The sequence below is a fragment of the Saccopteryx bilineata genome, chromosome 11, assembly GCF_036850765.1.
Source record: "Saccopteryx bilineata isolate mSacBil1 chromosome 11, mSacBil1_pri_phased_curated, whole genome shotgun sequence".
Taxonomy (NCBI): Eukaryota; Metazoa; Chordata; class Mammalia; order Chiroptera; family Emballonuridae; genus Saccopteryx; species Saccopteryx bilineata.
This window is the reverse complement of record NC_089500.1, coordinates 20,883,867-20,900,087: the sequence shown is the minus strand read 5'-3', so window position 1 is coordinate 20,900,087 and position 16,221 is coordinate 20,883,867. Positions and strand designations below refer to the sequence as shown.

The window sequence follows — 16,221 nt, the reverse complement described above, 5'->3', positions numbered from 1 at the left end:
GAATTTTGCTCTTAGTAAGAGTTAACTGGCCTGTGGCCACCTACAGATCAATCACTCTTTAGCTATAATCCTAAAAAGAGTTATATTTTCATTTATATGTTACTGTCTCAAACACAGGGGATGTTTTCTTTCTGAAGATAGTATAATAAACAACATACTAACATTTAAACATATAGCGTGTACACTGTAATTCATTTCCCTGCAAGTACAGTGTGTCCATAAAGTCATGGTGCACTTTTGACCGGTCACAGGAAAGCAACAAAAGACAATAGAATGTGAAATCTGCACCAAATAAAAGGAAAACCCGGTCACGTGACGCCCGGCTCCGCTCTCTCGCCACAGCCGTCCCAGCTCCCATAGCCCGCAGCCGGAGTGTTGGCTGCCGCGCTTCCCTCACCCCACTGTTTCCCTTTTTCTTCTTCCTTCTGCTTCTCTCTGAGCTGCAGGGCAGCAGCGGCCTGCACACCAAGGGTGCCCTTCCCTTGGATACAGTCACTTTCTACAAGGTCATTCCCAAAAGCAAGTTCGTCGAAATATTAAAAAATTAAGAAAAAAAAAAAAAAAGAAAAACCCTCCCAGTTTCTGAAGGATGATGTGGCAGCATGTGCGCATGTGCAGATGATGATGTAACACCGTGTATACAGCGGAGCAGCCCACGGCCATGCCAGTCGAGATGTGGACGGTACAGAGGAAAGTTCAGTGTGTTCTGTGGCTCGCTAAATTAGAATCCGTGACCAAAGTGCAACGTGAATATCGGTGCATTTATAACGAAGCGCCACCACATAGGAATAACATTACTCCTGGGATAAGCAGTTGAAGGAAACCGGCAGTTAGAAACCCCATTCTGGTAGGCCATCAATCAGTGACGAGTCTGTAGAGGCTATATGGGATAGCTAGCTAAGGAGCCCTAAAAAAATCTGTGCGTGAGCCCACATCGAACTGCACTGAATAGGTGTGAAACTAGGAGAGTTATCCTTTTATTTCGTGCAGATTTCACATTTCTATCGTCTTTTGTTGCTTTCCTGTGATGGTCAAAAGGGCACCATGACTTTACTGCTACACTGTATTATATAGTGAACTATAAAATTAACTTTCAGTTTCTGCTATGGCCTGTGGAGGGGCGCTTGGGCCAAAGTATTCACTAAAGGGATTAGAAAATAAAGTCTGGGCCCTGGCTGGTTAGCTCAGTGGATAGAGCATCAGCCCAGTGTACAGACATCCTGGATTTGATCCCCAGTTAGGAAACACATGAAAAGCGACCATCTGCTTCTCTTTCCCTCCTTTTCTCCCTCTCTTCCTCTCTTGTAGCTAGTGGCTTGATTGGTTTGAGGATTTGCCCCAGGCTCTGAGGATAGTTTGGTCAGTCAGAAAGGACTGAGTTCGAGCATTGGCCCCAGACAGGAGTTGTCGGGTGGATCCCAGTCACGGTGCATGTAGGAGTCTATCTCACCTCCTCTCACTTAAAACAAACAAAGTCTGGGATTAAAGTAGGAAAAAAAATGGACCAAGGAAACAATTAGTGAGAGAGAAGCTGGAGGGCTGAGGTTTGTCACAGGGCAGGTTGACAGAGAAGAAGAAAAGTACCTGGTTTGACAGCAGAGCGAGGAAGTATGAGCTGTCCGTGGATGAGAAAGGAGACGGGGAAAGGGAGGGCAAGTGGCTGGGTACACAGTTCTAAGATGAAGGTCTTGTTTCCTAAATATGATTTATTTCAAAAAGGAAGAAAAAAAGAAAAAGAAAAGGAACCAGAGAAGTGGTTGACTCCAGGGGTGGGTAGGAAAAACACATAATGGGTCTAGAAAGTAAAGAAGTTCTCTGAATAAGAGGGAGGCGTGGCAAAGATGTCAGAGGACCCGGAAACCAACTGGAGTCTCTCCCACTGGCCAAAGCTAGAACAATTCGAGCAACAAAAGAGATGACAGTACTGAATTATAATCTACAAAATAATATACAAATTTCCATTAGGTAAACACCATAGTAGCAAGTATGTGGGTATGATCTACTCACGGATAAAAAAATCAGTGGGCAAAGGTTCGAGGAGAAACAGGATTAGCCAAGTCTCAAAGTCTCATCCCCAAGGCAGAAATCAATTACAAAAAAAAAAAAGATACTTAAACCGCCTTCTTTCCAACATTGTCCATCCTCCTTCTCTTTCATATTTTTCTTATTTTTACTGGTATCTAAAACAACAAATATTTTACTTGTTTCTAGTGCCTCCCCCAAAAGAAAACAAGGTCTATGAGGGCAAAGGTTTTTGTCTATTTTGTCCCCTGCTGTATCAGAGTCTGACAAATACAAGGAGAGAAAGTTAAGTGAATTATAATCACAAAGAAGGTAGAATAAAAATCAGAAAAGCAGGCATAGAATCAACGTACAGAAAGTGAGCATTTCATTCATCTTATCACATTACTGAGCAACTACAATGTACAAGATATTACGGGGATGCAGATGTGGAAGATGTGACCCCTGTTCTCCAGGGAGTTACAGATGAAACAGGAGAGAGGGAACATTTCAACAACTACACACCAAGTAGAAAAGTTCCACAAAACGTAAATATAAAATGCTATGGGTATTTGGCGGGGGGGGGGGGGGGGGGGGGGGGGGGGGGGGGGGAGGCATATAAAGAAAGGCTTGATAAAGTTTGTTAACTTTATGAAGGCCTTTAGTGAGTGCTTAGGATTTAGATAAGCAGAAAGCAAAGGACTGGGGGATTGATACACTGGGAAGAGAGAATTAGGTAAGCAAATTTAAAAATGTGGGCAGGAGGATACAAAAGGTACAGGCAGCTCTGGGCGGCTGGAGCACGGGGTGGGTGAAGGGAAGCGTAGAGAGAAGACGGCGGAGAGTCTAGAATTCCATTCTAAGGACTCCAGACTTTATCTGGCAGCAACAGGACATTGACCTCTAAATATTTTTGAACAGGAGGAGGATGTTAACTAGAGCACTGCTCTACAAAAACTCTTCATGGAATTTTAGAAGGTAGAATTCTAAACTCTCAAAACTTGCAAAAAATCTTTGGGATCACCCTGTTTAACTTTTTATAACAAACTCTTTCAACTTTTGTTCCAATGTTATGGATGGAGTCCCCTTGCCATCCGGTGCTCTTCTTACATTTACCAGACAGACTTTATAGTGACTACTTCACTGTTTTAAGAAGCCGCACATGAACTGCTAAACAACTTGAGCTGTCAAAAAGCATTCCCTTAGGTTGAATGAAATGCTTAATTCCTCTCTTACAGTCTAATCCTTAAAGTAGCTGACTTTCCATACTGCTTCATCAGCTTCTTTTGATCTTATGCCACATTGTTGGCAACTCAAGCATTTCAGGGGCTGAAAGCCTGGGAACTACATTTCCTAGAATATCTCCAATAAGGCTTCGGGCTGGACACAGCCATGAGAGGAACTTGGTGGAATCTCAGGAGATAGAGGAAAAACAGAGGTCCCTGCTACTCCGGTAAGAGTGGTGGGCCGGCCAACAGGCTTTAGCAGAAGCGAAGTTGTGCCAGTGGCTTGCAGCAGTCTTCCTGCTGACCCCCATTGGATGCCGCCTGCAGGCCAGATCACCAGTGATGACATTCCTGCCGCTTCTGATTTCCTGAAAGCCAGCAGTGCTTTTCCCGACCTTGGCTCCCCTTGTCCTTTCAACAATTTTCCTTTCTGTTTGAAATGAGGGGTTTAATTTCCTTGACAGGTTAGGTAGGGAAAACAGAAGCTACACTCTATAATTCAAGTATAAAGGATTTCATATGGAAAATAGAGGCTTAGGAAAGAATAAGGTAGGCAAAGATCAGGAAAGCTGCAACGTAACAGTCTGCAGCACTGGGGCGGGTGGTTCTCAAGAGCCCAGCATCTCTGTGGAGCCATCCACGGTCTCTGTCACCTACAGCCAGATGAAGGGCCGACTGTGACTCTGGAAAAAACTGGCTTCTTCTCTTCAACATTCCAAATCTCATTCAAGTGCCTTTTTTTGGCAGACTTTCATCTGAGAACTACACAGGGAGGAGGGTTCTGGGAAATGCATTCTGGCTTTTTCTCTGTGATGTAGAAGGACTGGAGAACAGGGTGATAGTGACAACAGCTACACCAACACAAACGTAGATTTCTTATTTGTTGTTTGCCCACAAAACCTAGTGATTGGATAGTCAGCACTTTTTTTTTAGTTTCTTACTAAGTTTATTTTTTTCCTTTTTTTAAAATTTAATTTATTGTGTTTACATAGATTCTAGTGTTGCCCCAATTGAATCACCCCCTCCCCCGTATTCCCCTCAACATATCCTTTGCCCCCCTCCCAAAAGCTCCCTGCCCCCTTCTCTTCAGATTTAATTCCGTTCCTCAGTTCACATTGTTCCTTGGATTCCTCAAATGAGTGAGGTCATGTAATATTTTTCTTTCTTCGACTGGCTTATTTCACTTAACATAACAGTTTCTAGGTCTATCCATGTTGTTGCAAAGGTAGTATTTCCTTCTTTTCAATGGCCCCATAATATTCCATTGTATATATGTACCATAGCTTTTTAATCCACTCGTCCACTGATGGATACTTGGGCTGTTTCCAGATCTTTGCTATTGTGAACAATGCTGCCATAAACATGGGGGTGCATTTCTTCTTTTGAATCAGTAATATGGTGTTCATGCAGACTGGTTCAGCTACTGTGGAACACAGTATGGAGATTCCTCAAAAAATAAAAAATGGAACTGCCTTTTGACCCAGCCATCCTACTTTTAGGAATATATCCCAAGAATTTTTTTTTTTAAATTTTCACCTCTCCTGAATCATATTTTTCTTATGAGCCATATCCCAACTTTCAGCAATTTATGTTTCTTCTGGTGTACAAATCTGGCTAACCTGTCTACTTTACGAACTGAAAGGTGACTTCTTTGTCATAAATGAACGGGTTCTTATAAAAGATATCGCCATTGCCTTGCCTGTGGTGGTGCAGTGGATAAAGCGTTGACCTAGAATGCTGAGGTCGCCAATTCAAAACCCTGGCCTTGCCTGGTAAAGGCACATATGAGTTGATGCTTCCTGCTCCTCTCCCCTTCTCTCTCTCTCTCTCTCTCCTCTCTCTAAAATGAATAAATAAAATCTTAAAAAAAATAAGTAAAAGATATCCCCATCAACTTTAATTAAAAATAAAATAATTTAAAAGCTACCCCAGATTAATATTTTTTCCTTATATCTTTTTTTTGTGTGTGACAGAGAGACAGGAAGGGAGAGAGATGAGAAGTGTCAATTCTTCGTTGCGGTACCTTAGTTGTTCATTGATTGCTTTCTCATATATGCCTTGACTGGGGGGTTCCAGCAGAGTGAGTGACCCCTTGCTCGAGCCAGCGACCTTGGGCTCAAGGTGGTAAGCCCTGCTCAAACCAGATGAGCTTGCACTCAAGCTGGCGACCTTGGGGTCTTGAACCTGGGTCCTCCACATCCCAGTCTGACGCTCTATCCACTGTGCCACCACCTTGTTAAGCTCTTGTATCTTCTTAAAGAGAAAATTCTTATAAAAAAATTATATAGTTTTGTGCTTTGTAAAGAACAATTTTGTATAAGCACAAGTGGAATTATACTCTTAGAAACAAAAAGTTTCTTAAAAGTCACGTGATTGGATTTCCCAACCAATATCTGAGTCTTTACAATTGGAATGACAAATAATCACACATGTGCGCCTTTCTGATCTTGTGACCATTGGCAGGCACTGTTAATGGATTTCAGCACTCATTCTGCTGAACCTGAACTCAGCCTTGGAATCCTTGTACTGCGCTAGCCAGCTAGTACCAATAGTTAGGAGCTGCATCCCTGCCAAGTGGCCATTAGCCTATTCCCCGAACATCTCTATCCAGTGAGAATGAATGCATCACTTCCCAAAAGTTGCCTATTCCCTTTCTAAATAATTGCATCTGCTAGAAAGTTTTCCACACATGGGACTGAAATGCAGGTGCCTGTATGTAGCTTCTACTCACTGGTTCCATTCCTGAAACCACAAGGAACAAGTCCAAATCTGCTTTCATAAACAATTCTTCCAGTGCTTGAAGATGAGTCTCTTCTTCTTGAATTTTGTCTCTTTTTTATTTTTATTTATTTATTTTGTATCTTTCTGAAGCTGGAAACGGGGAGAGACAGTCAGACAGACTCCCGCATGTGCCCGACCGGGATCCACCCAGCACGCCCACCAGGGGGCGATGCTCTGCCCACCAGGGGGCGATGCTCTGCCCCTCCAGGGTGTCGCTCTGTTGCGACCAGAGCCACTCTAGTGCCTGGGGCAGAGGCCAGCCAAGGAGCCATCCCCAGCGCCTGGGGCCATCTTTGCTTCAATGGAGCCTCGCTGCGGGAGGGGAAGAGAGAGACAGAGAGGAAGGAAAGGGGGAGGGGTGGAGAAGCAGATGGGTGGCTTCTCCTGTGTGCCCTGGCCGGGAATCGAACCCAGGACTTCTGTACACCAGGCTGACGCTCTACCACTGAGCCAACCGGCCAGGGCCAAATTTTGTCTCTTTAAAGCTAATGACAACAGTATGAGTTCCTCTAGTCACTTCTTGTTTTCCGTCATGATTTTAGTGATTCTCTGACAGTTTTCCATATTGTTTTAAGGTGTGGTATCCAAAAGTTTGCTCTGACTTGTCTGGTACAAAGAGCTTCTATACACTAATAGTATGTTGACCTACCAGCACTGCTGAGCCACAGAGTATTCAGCGAGTCAGGCTTCTAACAATGGCAGGCTCGGCCAACCAATTATCTGAAAGTTGTCCTGAGACTCACACAGACTAAATCCAAATCCACTTCCAGAAACAACTCTTCAAATACTTGCAGACCAGTTTTAACCAGTCCATCAAAACCATATTCTAGCCACCATTCCCTGCAGCTTTGGTGATCAATGAGGACTGCAGCTGTTTCCTAGGAGGACTAAGTGCCCTCTTCTGCCTTCCAGACGATTCCTTGGATTAATTCTATTGACACTTCACCCTACTGCCATGATCCAAGTCAAGCAATAATCTAACTGGTCTCTCTGGTCAAATCCCACTCGTGGTCAAATCCAGGCCATGTTATCACCGAGATTTGCTCTACTTCTGACATCTTCATCTCTTCAATCACAATCTCCATTACTTCCACCATGCTTCCACCATGGTTCTCTGATCTCATTAAAACCTCTTCCGATGACTCCTCTGCAAGATCCTTTCTCATAACCCCATGATAGTTCTACTTCTTTCTTGACTTAATTCATAAACCAAGATCCATCACTTCCTGTGAGCAGCCGCTTCAGTCTTCATGGATTTTTGTACTGCTTCTTATGGTCTAGTTCAAGTAAAATTATAGTGCAACCTCCCCTCTCCCCCAAACGTAGTGTAAGAATGGAAATAATATGAATTCCCTACGAATTCCCTACATATAAAGAATTGTCAGAAATGAAGTCAAAGCTGGAGTGTCTGGTGAACTGTAACTAGCTTTTAGGCTATTGCCACATAGTGGTGCCACTTTAGCTGATAAACAGAAACACCTGCTGTCTCTGCTCAGCGCGGGTGAGCCTCGCTGCTGTTTACGTATGGCGGGACTTCTGTGAGTGGTCATGATGACTAATGGGCTGTTGTTTTACAAACTGTTGTTATAACTGAAAATATTTTCATATCCTACAACAATATCTCTCAAGCATTCATTAAGCAGTGGTTTAGTGATAGTGATGAAAAACACAGCCTCCAAAACAGTAACTTTGGAACAGTTAGTTGTGATAAAACACTACAAACAAGGTCAGACATCCACCATGATGCCCTACATTGTTAATTTAGGACTGAGTACTTTAAAACATTTAGAAGGTAATGTAGGAAAAAAATTAAATGGAGTATTAAAGTAAAAATATAGTATGATGCTGTACATTCATGCGCCCCCCAAACCTTGACCTTTACATTTTTTCCTGTGGGAAAATTAGTCTTGAAGTATGCATTTTATATCATGAGATCACTTCAGGAACATATCCAACACAATGTAAATGCCTTCTTAAAGTACAATTATCCCCCCTGACTCTTTCAAGGAAACCCAAGCTTACAGCAAACAGTGTGGCGGTTATGAGCAGGGAATTTGCAGCCAGACTGCCTGGGGATATGACTCTCCCACTGTCATAACTTTCTAGGTTTATGACTGACTGTAAGGTACTTACTGTTTCGGTCCATCAGTTTCCTTATCTGAAAAATTAGGGTAACAGTACTGACCCCTACCTTAAAGAGTTGTTGTGAGCATGGAATAAGTTAATACATGTAAGCCATTTGGAACCCCATATAGCACTGAGCAAGCACTATGCAAGTGTTACCCATTGCTGCAGATGTGACCATCACCACTTTTACCTTCCCATCAACCCTTGATGATACTTACATACAAGAATGAATTTATTTTACTGCGTTAAAAAAATAAGGTGCCCCTTTATATAAATTACTCATAGGATATGCAGTAGTTACTCATAGGATATGCAGTGGGATGAAGATATTAGTCCTCTGTTGCTCCTTCCGGGTAAACTGTGAGAACCCATCTTCATCACAGCTCTGTTATCAGTATACAGCAGAGTAGCAATATTTCACGAGCCTTTTCTAGCGCAAGTACTGGGTAAGTGACATGGTTCTGAACCGAGCCTGCTCAGACACTAATATTTACATCAAGCAGTACTGCAGTGCATGCTGGGTCTGCCTGTCTTACCTTCAGTCTGTCTTTGGGCAGTGCAACAATGCCCTGCTTGATGATCTCCAGGACCCGCTCCACTGACAGCTCCGCTCCAGCCTGCAGCAACCTGGAGCTAAAGAAGGTGATCACCTGGAATGTAAAGCGTCATTTTTTAAACAAGTAGATGTACAAGATGTATTTCCAGTAGACACCTTTTTCACATGGGAGTCAGACTACCATAACTACTTTTTAGAGCGGCCTGGCTTTCAATTCGCTCTGCCTCCTAAGAGTGGTCCTCCCTATGAGGAGTCTGTCTGAGTCACAGCCGGGCCCTGAAGATCCAGGGCTCACTGGCCGTTCTGTGAGTTAAGTAGGCTCTGAATTCTGCTCTTTCTTGTGCTGCCTCACCTTGCACTTACGCTTCATGTAGAGAGCAGCACCCAGCAGGAGGTGGGTAAAAGCTAAAGCTTCAGACCTGTTAATACCAGGGCTTCAGAGTAACTATCAAAAAAAAAAAAAAAAAAGCTTAATAAGAAAGAAATTTGAAGCTAGGGGCTAAAATGATGTTCTGGGAAGTATTTATAAATTTAATTTTTCCAAAAACACTCGTATCCCTGATTATCAGGGATAATCAACAGCAAGCTCTAATTACTTCTGCTTATCACAGCACAGCTGAAACTACGCAGGGACATGCTAACATAAGAGCTCCCGGACACACCACGGTCCCAAAACACAAAGAATGTCATCATATTGCAGCAAATCATTTTAACATCAGGGTTAATAAAGCAATACGAGGCCCTGGCCGGGTTGGCTCAGCGGTAGAGCGCCGGCCTAGCGTGCGGAGAACTCGGGTTCGATTCCCGGCCAGGGCACACAGGAGAAGCGCCCATTTGCTTCTCCACCTCTCCGCCGCGCTTTCCTCTCTGTCTCTCTCTTCCCCTCCCGCAGCCAAGGCTCCATTGGAGCAAAGATGGCCCGGGCGCTGGGGATGGCTCTGTGGCCTCTGCCCCAGGCGCTAGAGTGGCTCTGGTCGCAACATGGCGACGCCCAGGATGGGCAGAGCATCGCCCCCTGGTGGGCAGAGCGTCGCCCCTGGTGGGCGTGCCGGGTGGATCCCGGTCGGGCGCATGCGGGAGTCTGTCTGACTGTCTCTCCCTGTTTCCAGCTTCAGAAAAATGAAAAAAGAAAAAAAAATAAATAAATAAAGCAATACGTTTGTAGATCCCTTGTTATTCAAGGACATTACACTTGGGTATTTACAGTGAGACATGCAAAAAATTTTAAAACTTATCTGTTGAAAAAAAGTTGAATATTTCCATTTCCATGTTTTCTTTTCTATTCTTTTTTTTTCCTTTTTAAGATTTTATTTATTGATTTTACAGAGAGTGGAGAGGGTGGAGGCAGTGAGACATATCAACTCATAGTTGCTTCACTTTAGTTGTTCACTGGTTTCTTGTATGTGTTTGACAGGGCTTGCCGGCTCTCAGCACTCCAGGTCGATGATCTATCTATCCATTGCACCACTGCAGGTCAGGCCATTTACATGTTTTCTATTCTATATTAAGTTGCTAACAATTATTTGCATACATTTTTATAAATTTTCATTTAAGATAGCTCTCCTAGATGTTAATTGTTCAAGAGTACACTATTTTCCCTAAGCATTCTAGTGGAAAATGTGCATATGACACACATGCCACGAAAATGCATTCGTTCTGAAATGTAAAGAGATCCAGGCGGAGCCAGGACCCTAACAAGCTAGTGCTTGAGAGACAATGGTAAGGAGCGAGAACAAAGCGGCCCATGGCTGGCTGGGTGGCGTTGAGTACAGATAAGTAACTGCTTTGTTTCAGGCGGTCTGCCGGCCCCAGCTCCTTGGCAAGGTGCTTCTTTTGTCCACAGCAGGTTGGTTTTTCAGCACATGCCTATGGGTCTTGTTTTTCCTAAGTCAGATTGTAAGCCCTTTTGGGAATTCTGGGATAAAATTTTGTTCAGAGTTTAGACACAGCATGCACTCAAATTGATCTTATAACACAGTGATTTAAGTCTTTGAAGACAGACACAACATAAATAGAAAACATATTGCAATAGTTATATTAAAACCTTATTTTAAAATACACAACAACACGCCCTGGCTGGGTAGCTCAGTTGGTTGAGGGTTTGATCCCTTGTCTGGGCACAAGAATCAACCAGTGAAGCGTGGATGAGTGGAACAAATCAATGTTCCTTTCTCTTTCCCCCTACCCCCATCAAATAAATAAACAACAAAGATGCTAACTAAACACCTTCCTCTTCTATAAAAATAAATATAAATATATATATATATATTTTTTGCAACAGAGAGAGTCAGAGAGGGACAGATAGGGATAGACAGACAGGAAGGGAGAGATGAGAAACATCAATTCTTTGTTGTGGCTCCTTTGTTGTTCATTGATTACTTTCTCATATGTGCCTTGACCGGGGGGCTACAGCAGACTGAGTGATCCCTTGGTTGAGCCAGCAACCTTGTGCTCAAGCTGGTGAGCCTTGCTCAAACCAGAGGAGCCCACGCTGAAGCTGGTGACCTGGGGTCGCGAACCTGGGTCCTCCACATCCCAGTCCAGCACTCTATCCACTGCGCCACCGCCTGGTCAGGCTATATTATGGTTTTTGTTTGTTTGTTTGTTTGTTTTTTTGGTATTTTTCTGAAGTCGGAAACGGGGGAGGCAATCAGACAGACTCCCGCATGCGCCCGACCAGGATCCACCCGGCATACACCCGGCATACCCACCAGGGGGCGATGCTCTGACCATCTGGGGCGTTGCTCTGCCACAATCAGAGCCATTCTAGTGCCTGAGGCAGAGGCCACAGAGCCATCCTCAGCGCCCAGGCAAACTTTGCTTCAATGGAGCCTTGGCTGCAGGAGGGGAAGAGAGAGACAGAGAGAACGGAGAGGGGGAAGGGTGGAGAAGCAGATGGGCGCTTCTCCTGTGTGCCCTGGCCGGGAATCAAACCTGGGACTCCTGCACGCCAGGCCGATGCTCTACCACTGAGCCAACCAGCCAGGGCCTATATTTATGTTTTAAACAATGTTTTTCTGAGAAAAAAATTTTGGTAACCATATGAAATGCCATTTTTGTAGGGAAAAAAATGGTTAATAATTGGCAATTTCATATGGTTCAGCCTAATATCTTTGTATAAAATTCTCTTCTTTCACCAAAAAATGTTTAAAGACTAGGAACTTAACTGATAAGAACACATTCTAAGAAATAAAGTATATCAATGAAAAGGTAGAGATCTTATAGATGCTTGAGGCTTATAGATCTTTTTCCCCCTGCTTTCTAGTATTTATGAAATGCATTCATTTTCACTATTGGATGAATTTTGGCTTACAGCAGTAGATGATGAGATAAGGAACAGTTCTCAAAAGTGGTTGACCTTGAAAAGTAGCAGGGAAGCTTTGTGAAAAAGCTAACCCCTGTGCCTGGCCACAGGCCTTCTCCATCAGTCTCTCTAGGGGATATGGACTATCAGCCAGAATCTAGAGCAGAGCTTTCTAAATTGTCTTCGATTGTACATGCCTACAAGTAAAGTGGGGGCGTACTTTCAATCTGTGTCCTACTTATTTATAAATCATGCAATATCCTGCAGCATTAATGGTTTACGTTATAAAACGTACACTTTGAAGTTAAAGTAAATAGATTTTAAAAATTATATTAACTGTAGACACAAAACACTTTTGTATTCAATTAAAATACTACCATTAAAAAATCTGGATAATTAGCTATCACATCTTGCTGATCATAAAGTCTTCACATTATCATCAGCAAACAGTATTGCTCATAGTAAGATGCACTGTGTTTATATAAATCCATTATGCAAACAGGCTTCTTGATAATTTTTATAGATCCATTTCTTGTGCGATTAGATCGGTTCGTCACTGTTTTTACTTTGCAACGTATAGCACTTGTTCTAGGAGGAGAGAGAGGCCAGCTCTGCTATTTTCTTTTTGTCACATATTGTTACATGTATTGTATATTTGAGTACTTATTTCTTATATTGCCTTCAATTGTGGTTCCTTTGCAGGAATGATGCCAATCATGCCCACTATGTGAGGGTTTATTTAGTTAAATCTAGATATTATAACCTACACATTATGAATACATAAACAACAATAACCGTAAGGGAATGAAAGGTGAGGGTACCCGTGCCAACCCCTCCAGTTGAGAGCTCCTATCTCTTCCCTCAGGATACTTGGAATAATTACTGTAGGTGACACAGAGACCCTGCTGGTTGTCTGCACAATACCAAGAAGTAGTAAAGCTACATTTGTTTAGTTTTAATGAATAAATAAAAGCTCTATTATTTTCTTCCCATGTTCCTCTGGACAGCTGTGCAACCTTTGGGGTATATATACTCTCGGGGGCCGGTGTATCCTTCTCTTTGGAGACTGCTGATTAACAAAACATATATACTCAAAGCTAAATGGAACACATAGTATTCCAATACTGTAGACACTGCAAACCAACATAAGGGAGAGACTTACATGTCACATCATCAAAGAACTCAGTAATGTAATGAGTCTAGTTTTGTTTACTCTGTGACCTTACAGGAGTTGCCTCTAAGCCACAAGGACAACTGCAGAGTAGGCATGAGACTCAGTTTCTAAGTAGATTCCTTTTTTCAAACTGTCTCTCATTTGCGTTGTTTTAGAACTATCTTTCATTTGTATAATTTTTAATGTTTTTGCATCCAAACTCCTACTTTAGAAAATGATAAAACTACCACTTTCAGAAGAGAAGTGTAAGTATATATCAGTAAGGAAGGGAGCAAACATCTGCATGTTTTATGGACCATGTGAGCTACATACACTATTTAATTCTCACAACAATCCTATGAGGCTGATAAAATCTGTCCTACAGATGAATCAACAGGATCAGAGAGAGAAAAGCTTCATCAGATGTTTCTTCTTCATCATGTTTTCTCCAGCAATTCTTATGTAACAAAAGTCTTAGTTCCCTTAATAAAGAGAAGCTATCTGAGGTGAAAGGTGTAAGCTATTGAGCCAAAAATTTCCTTTGGAGTCAGAATGTAACACTAGCAAAGAATGTGAAACTAGCAAATAATATCTTCATTCAAAGACACAAACTTGTATTTCCTACCACCAGGTTAGAATTTTGTACACAGTGGTACGTTAATAACCAGGGAAGCCACCTCTAAGACTATAGGAAGCCAGTCTATTTCTTAGCTCTTCCTGTCAGTGTCCCCAGATGTGCTTGTTAAAGAGATACTCTGCCATGCTCCATTGGGGAGGGGATGGGCTCATCTTGCTCAGGTTGGTTATGTGGTCACCTCACCCAATGATTTGATGGATTTTACCTGCTCATTCAGGTAATGAATCTCAATGAAGTCATACAAATGGGGGTCATTTTTTATCAGTGGCCAGTTTGTACAGTTCTAGTAGTGACTGATTTGTCAAGTGTACTGCACACTCCATTGTGTTCAGCCTAGTCTCCCAGCTGCGACAGTCTGGTTTCTTGATACCCTGAAGGAAAATTGATTGGCTTTGCAGCTTTGTGTTCTCAGCTTGTTCCTTCTCCTCACAAGACCAGTGAAGAAAATATTTGGCAGACAGTCCAAGCAGTAAGTCCAGCATCATCAGAGTCCAAGCAGTAATGCATGGACAGGTAAATGCAGGTGGCACAGAGCTCCAGGCTGACCTGAGAGGTAATGGCCGTGGAGTCCCACTGATAGTTCTGATGCACAAGCACTTCCAGTTTCTTAATGTGGAATCTTTTTTATAAATTTATTTATTTATTTATTTTTAAAATTATTTTATTTTATTTATTCATTTTAGAGAGGAGAGAGAGAGAGAGAGAGAGAGACAGGGAGGAGGAGCTGGAAGCATCAACTCCCATATGTGCCTTGACCAGGCAAGCCCAGGGTTTCGAACCGGCGACCTCAGCATTTCCAGGTCGACGCTTTACCCACTGCGCCACTACAGGTCAGGCTCTTAATGTGGAATCTTATCATGGATTTAAGATGTTTCTTCTCTTCTAACAGAAACATCTAATGCTGTAAATGTCCCTCAAAGTTTTAGCTGTATCCCACAAATTTTGATGTAATGTATTTTTGTTTTTGCTAACTTTATAATACGTTCTATTCGCCTGACCAGGCGGTGGCGCAGTGGATAGAGTGTCGGACTGGGATGCAGAAGACCCAGGTTCGAGACCCCTCAGGTCGCCAGCTTGAGTGCGGGCTCATCTGGTTTAAGCAAAGCTCACCAGCTTGGACCCAAGGTTGCTGGCTCAGGCAAGGGATTACTCGGTCTGCTAAAGACCTGTGGTCAAGGCACATATGAGAAAGCAATCAATGAACAACTAAGGTGTCGCAATGAAAAACTAATGACTGATGCTTCTCATCTCTCACTGTTCCTGTCTGTCTGTCCCTATCTATCCCTCTCTCTGACTCTGTCTCTGTAAAAACAAAAAAACAAACAAAAAAACCCAACAACATTCTATTCCCCTTGTGATCTCTCTTTCATCCAGAAGTGTACTGTTTAATTTCTAAACATTTGGGGTATTTTCCAGATAGCTTTCTTATTGATTTCTGGCTTAATTTCACTGTGGTCAAAGAATATGATTTCAAGTTTTTAAAATTTGTTGAGGTTTGTGTTATGGCCTCAAATATGGATTTCTCGGTGAATGTTCCACATGCAGTGATGGTGTTGGGTGGAAGGTTCTATAAATGTCAGTTAAATCAAGTTGGTCGGTCATATTGTTTGGGTTTTCTATATTGTTACTAATTCTCTGTCTGTTTATTATATCAGCTATTGAGAAAAAAGTGCTGTCTTTTCAATTATAATTATGAATCTATTTCTCCTGCAAGTCCATCAGTTTTTGCTTCATATAAAGTGCTATTGCTAGTGCATCCACACTTAGAATTGTCATGTCTTCTTGGTTATCATCCCATGGTGTCCCTCTTTATCTCTGGGAATATTCCTTATTCTGAAGTTTACTTTATAACCACTCCGGCTTTATTTTAATTAGTGTTTCATCACAAAACTATCCACTGCATTACCACCAGTCAGACTTTTTGTCTTTATATTTGAAGGAGTTGCTTATAGGTAGTACATGGTTAGATATTCCTTTTTAATCCAATTTGAAAATCTCTTTTAATTGAGGCATTTAATTACTGACATGGTTGGATTTAAATGTACCGCATTGCTTGTTATTTTCTATTTGTTCACTATTATTTATTCTGCTTTTCCTTTCTGCCTCTGGATTGAGCATAATTTACGAACCTATTTTATCTAGTTTTATATCTCTTTCTTTTTGTGTTGTTGGCCTAGAGTTTATCATATATATCTTAATTTATCAGTCTACCTTCAAATAATATTATACCATTTCACATTGGTAAGAGTTGTGAAGAGTCTGAAATTTTACCCTACTTGCAAATGAACAAGTTAGTCACAGTTTCTTAGTCCTGGAAGGAGATTTCTGGGTCAGTCATAAAGGATAGTTTGTTAGTCATGGGAATAGTAGTAACCAGAGTTTCAGTCAAATAAGTTTGTAAATATGATATATATGTTTGCTCGCATATAGTTTGCA

The 16,221-nt window shown here is 42.1% G+C and overlaps 1 protein-coding gene across 3 annotated transcripts in view; it reads right to left on the bottom strand.

Annotated features, from left to right (window-relative positions):
• Nucleotides 1-16,221, bottom strand: part of DYM (dymeclin) — a 306,792-nt gene that overhangs the window by 49,257 nt on the left and 241,314 nt on the right. For all 3 annotated transcript variants that reach the window (XM_066246552.1, XM_066246551.1, XM_066246553.1), the window contains one exon: nucleotides 8,672-8,785. In XM_066246552.1, the coding sequence (XP_066102649.1) occupies nucleotides 8,672-8,785 (114 nt within the window). The remainder of the gene's footprint in view (nucleotides 1-8,671; nucleotides 8,786-16,221) is intronic.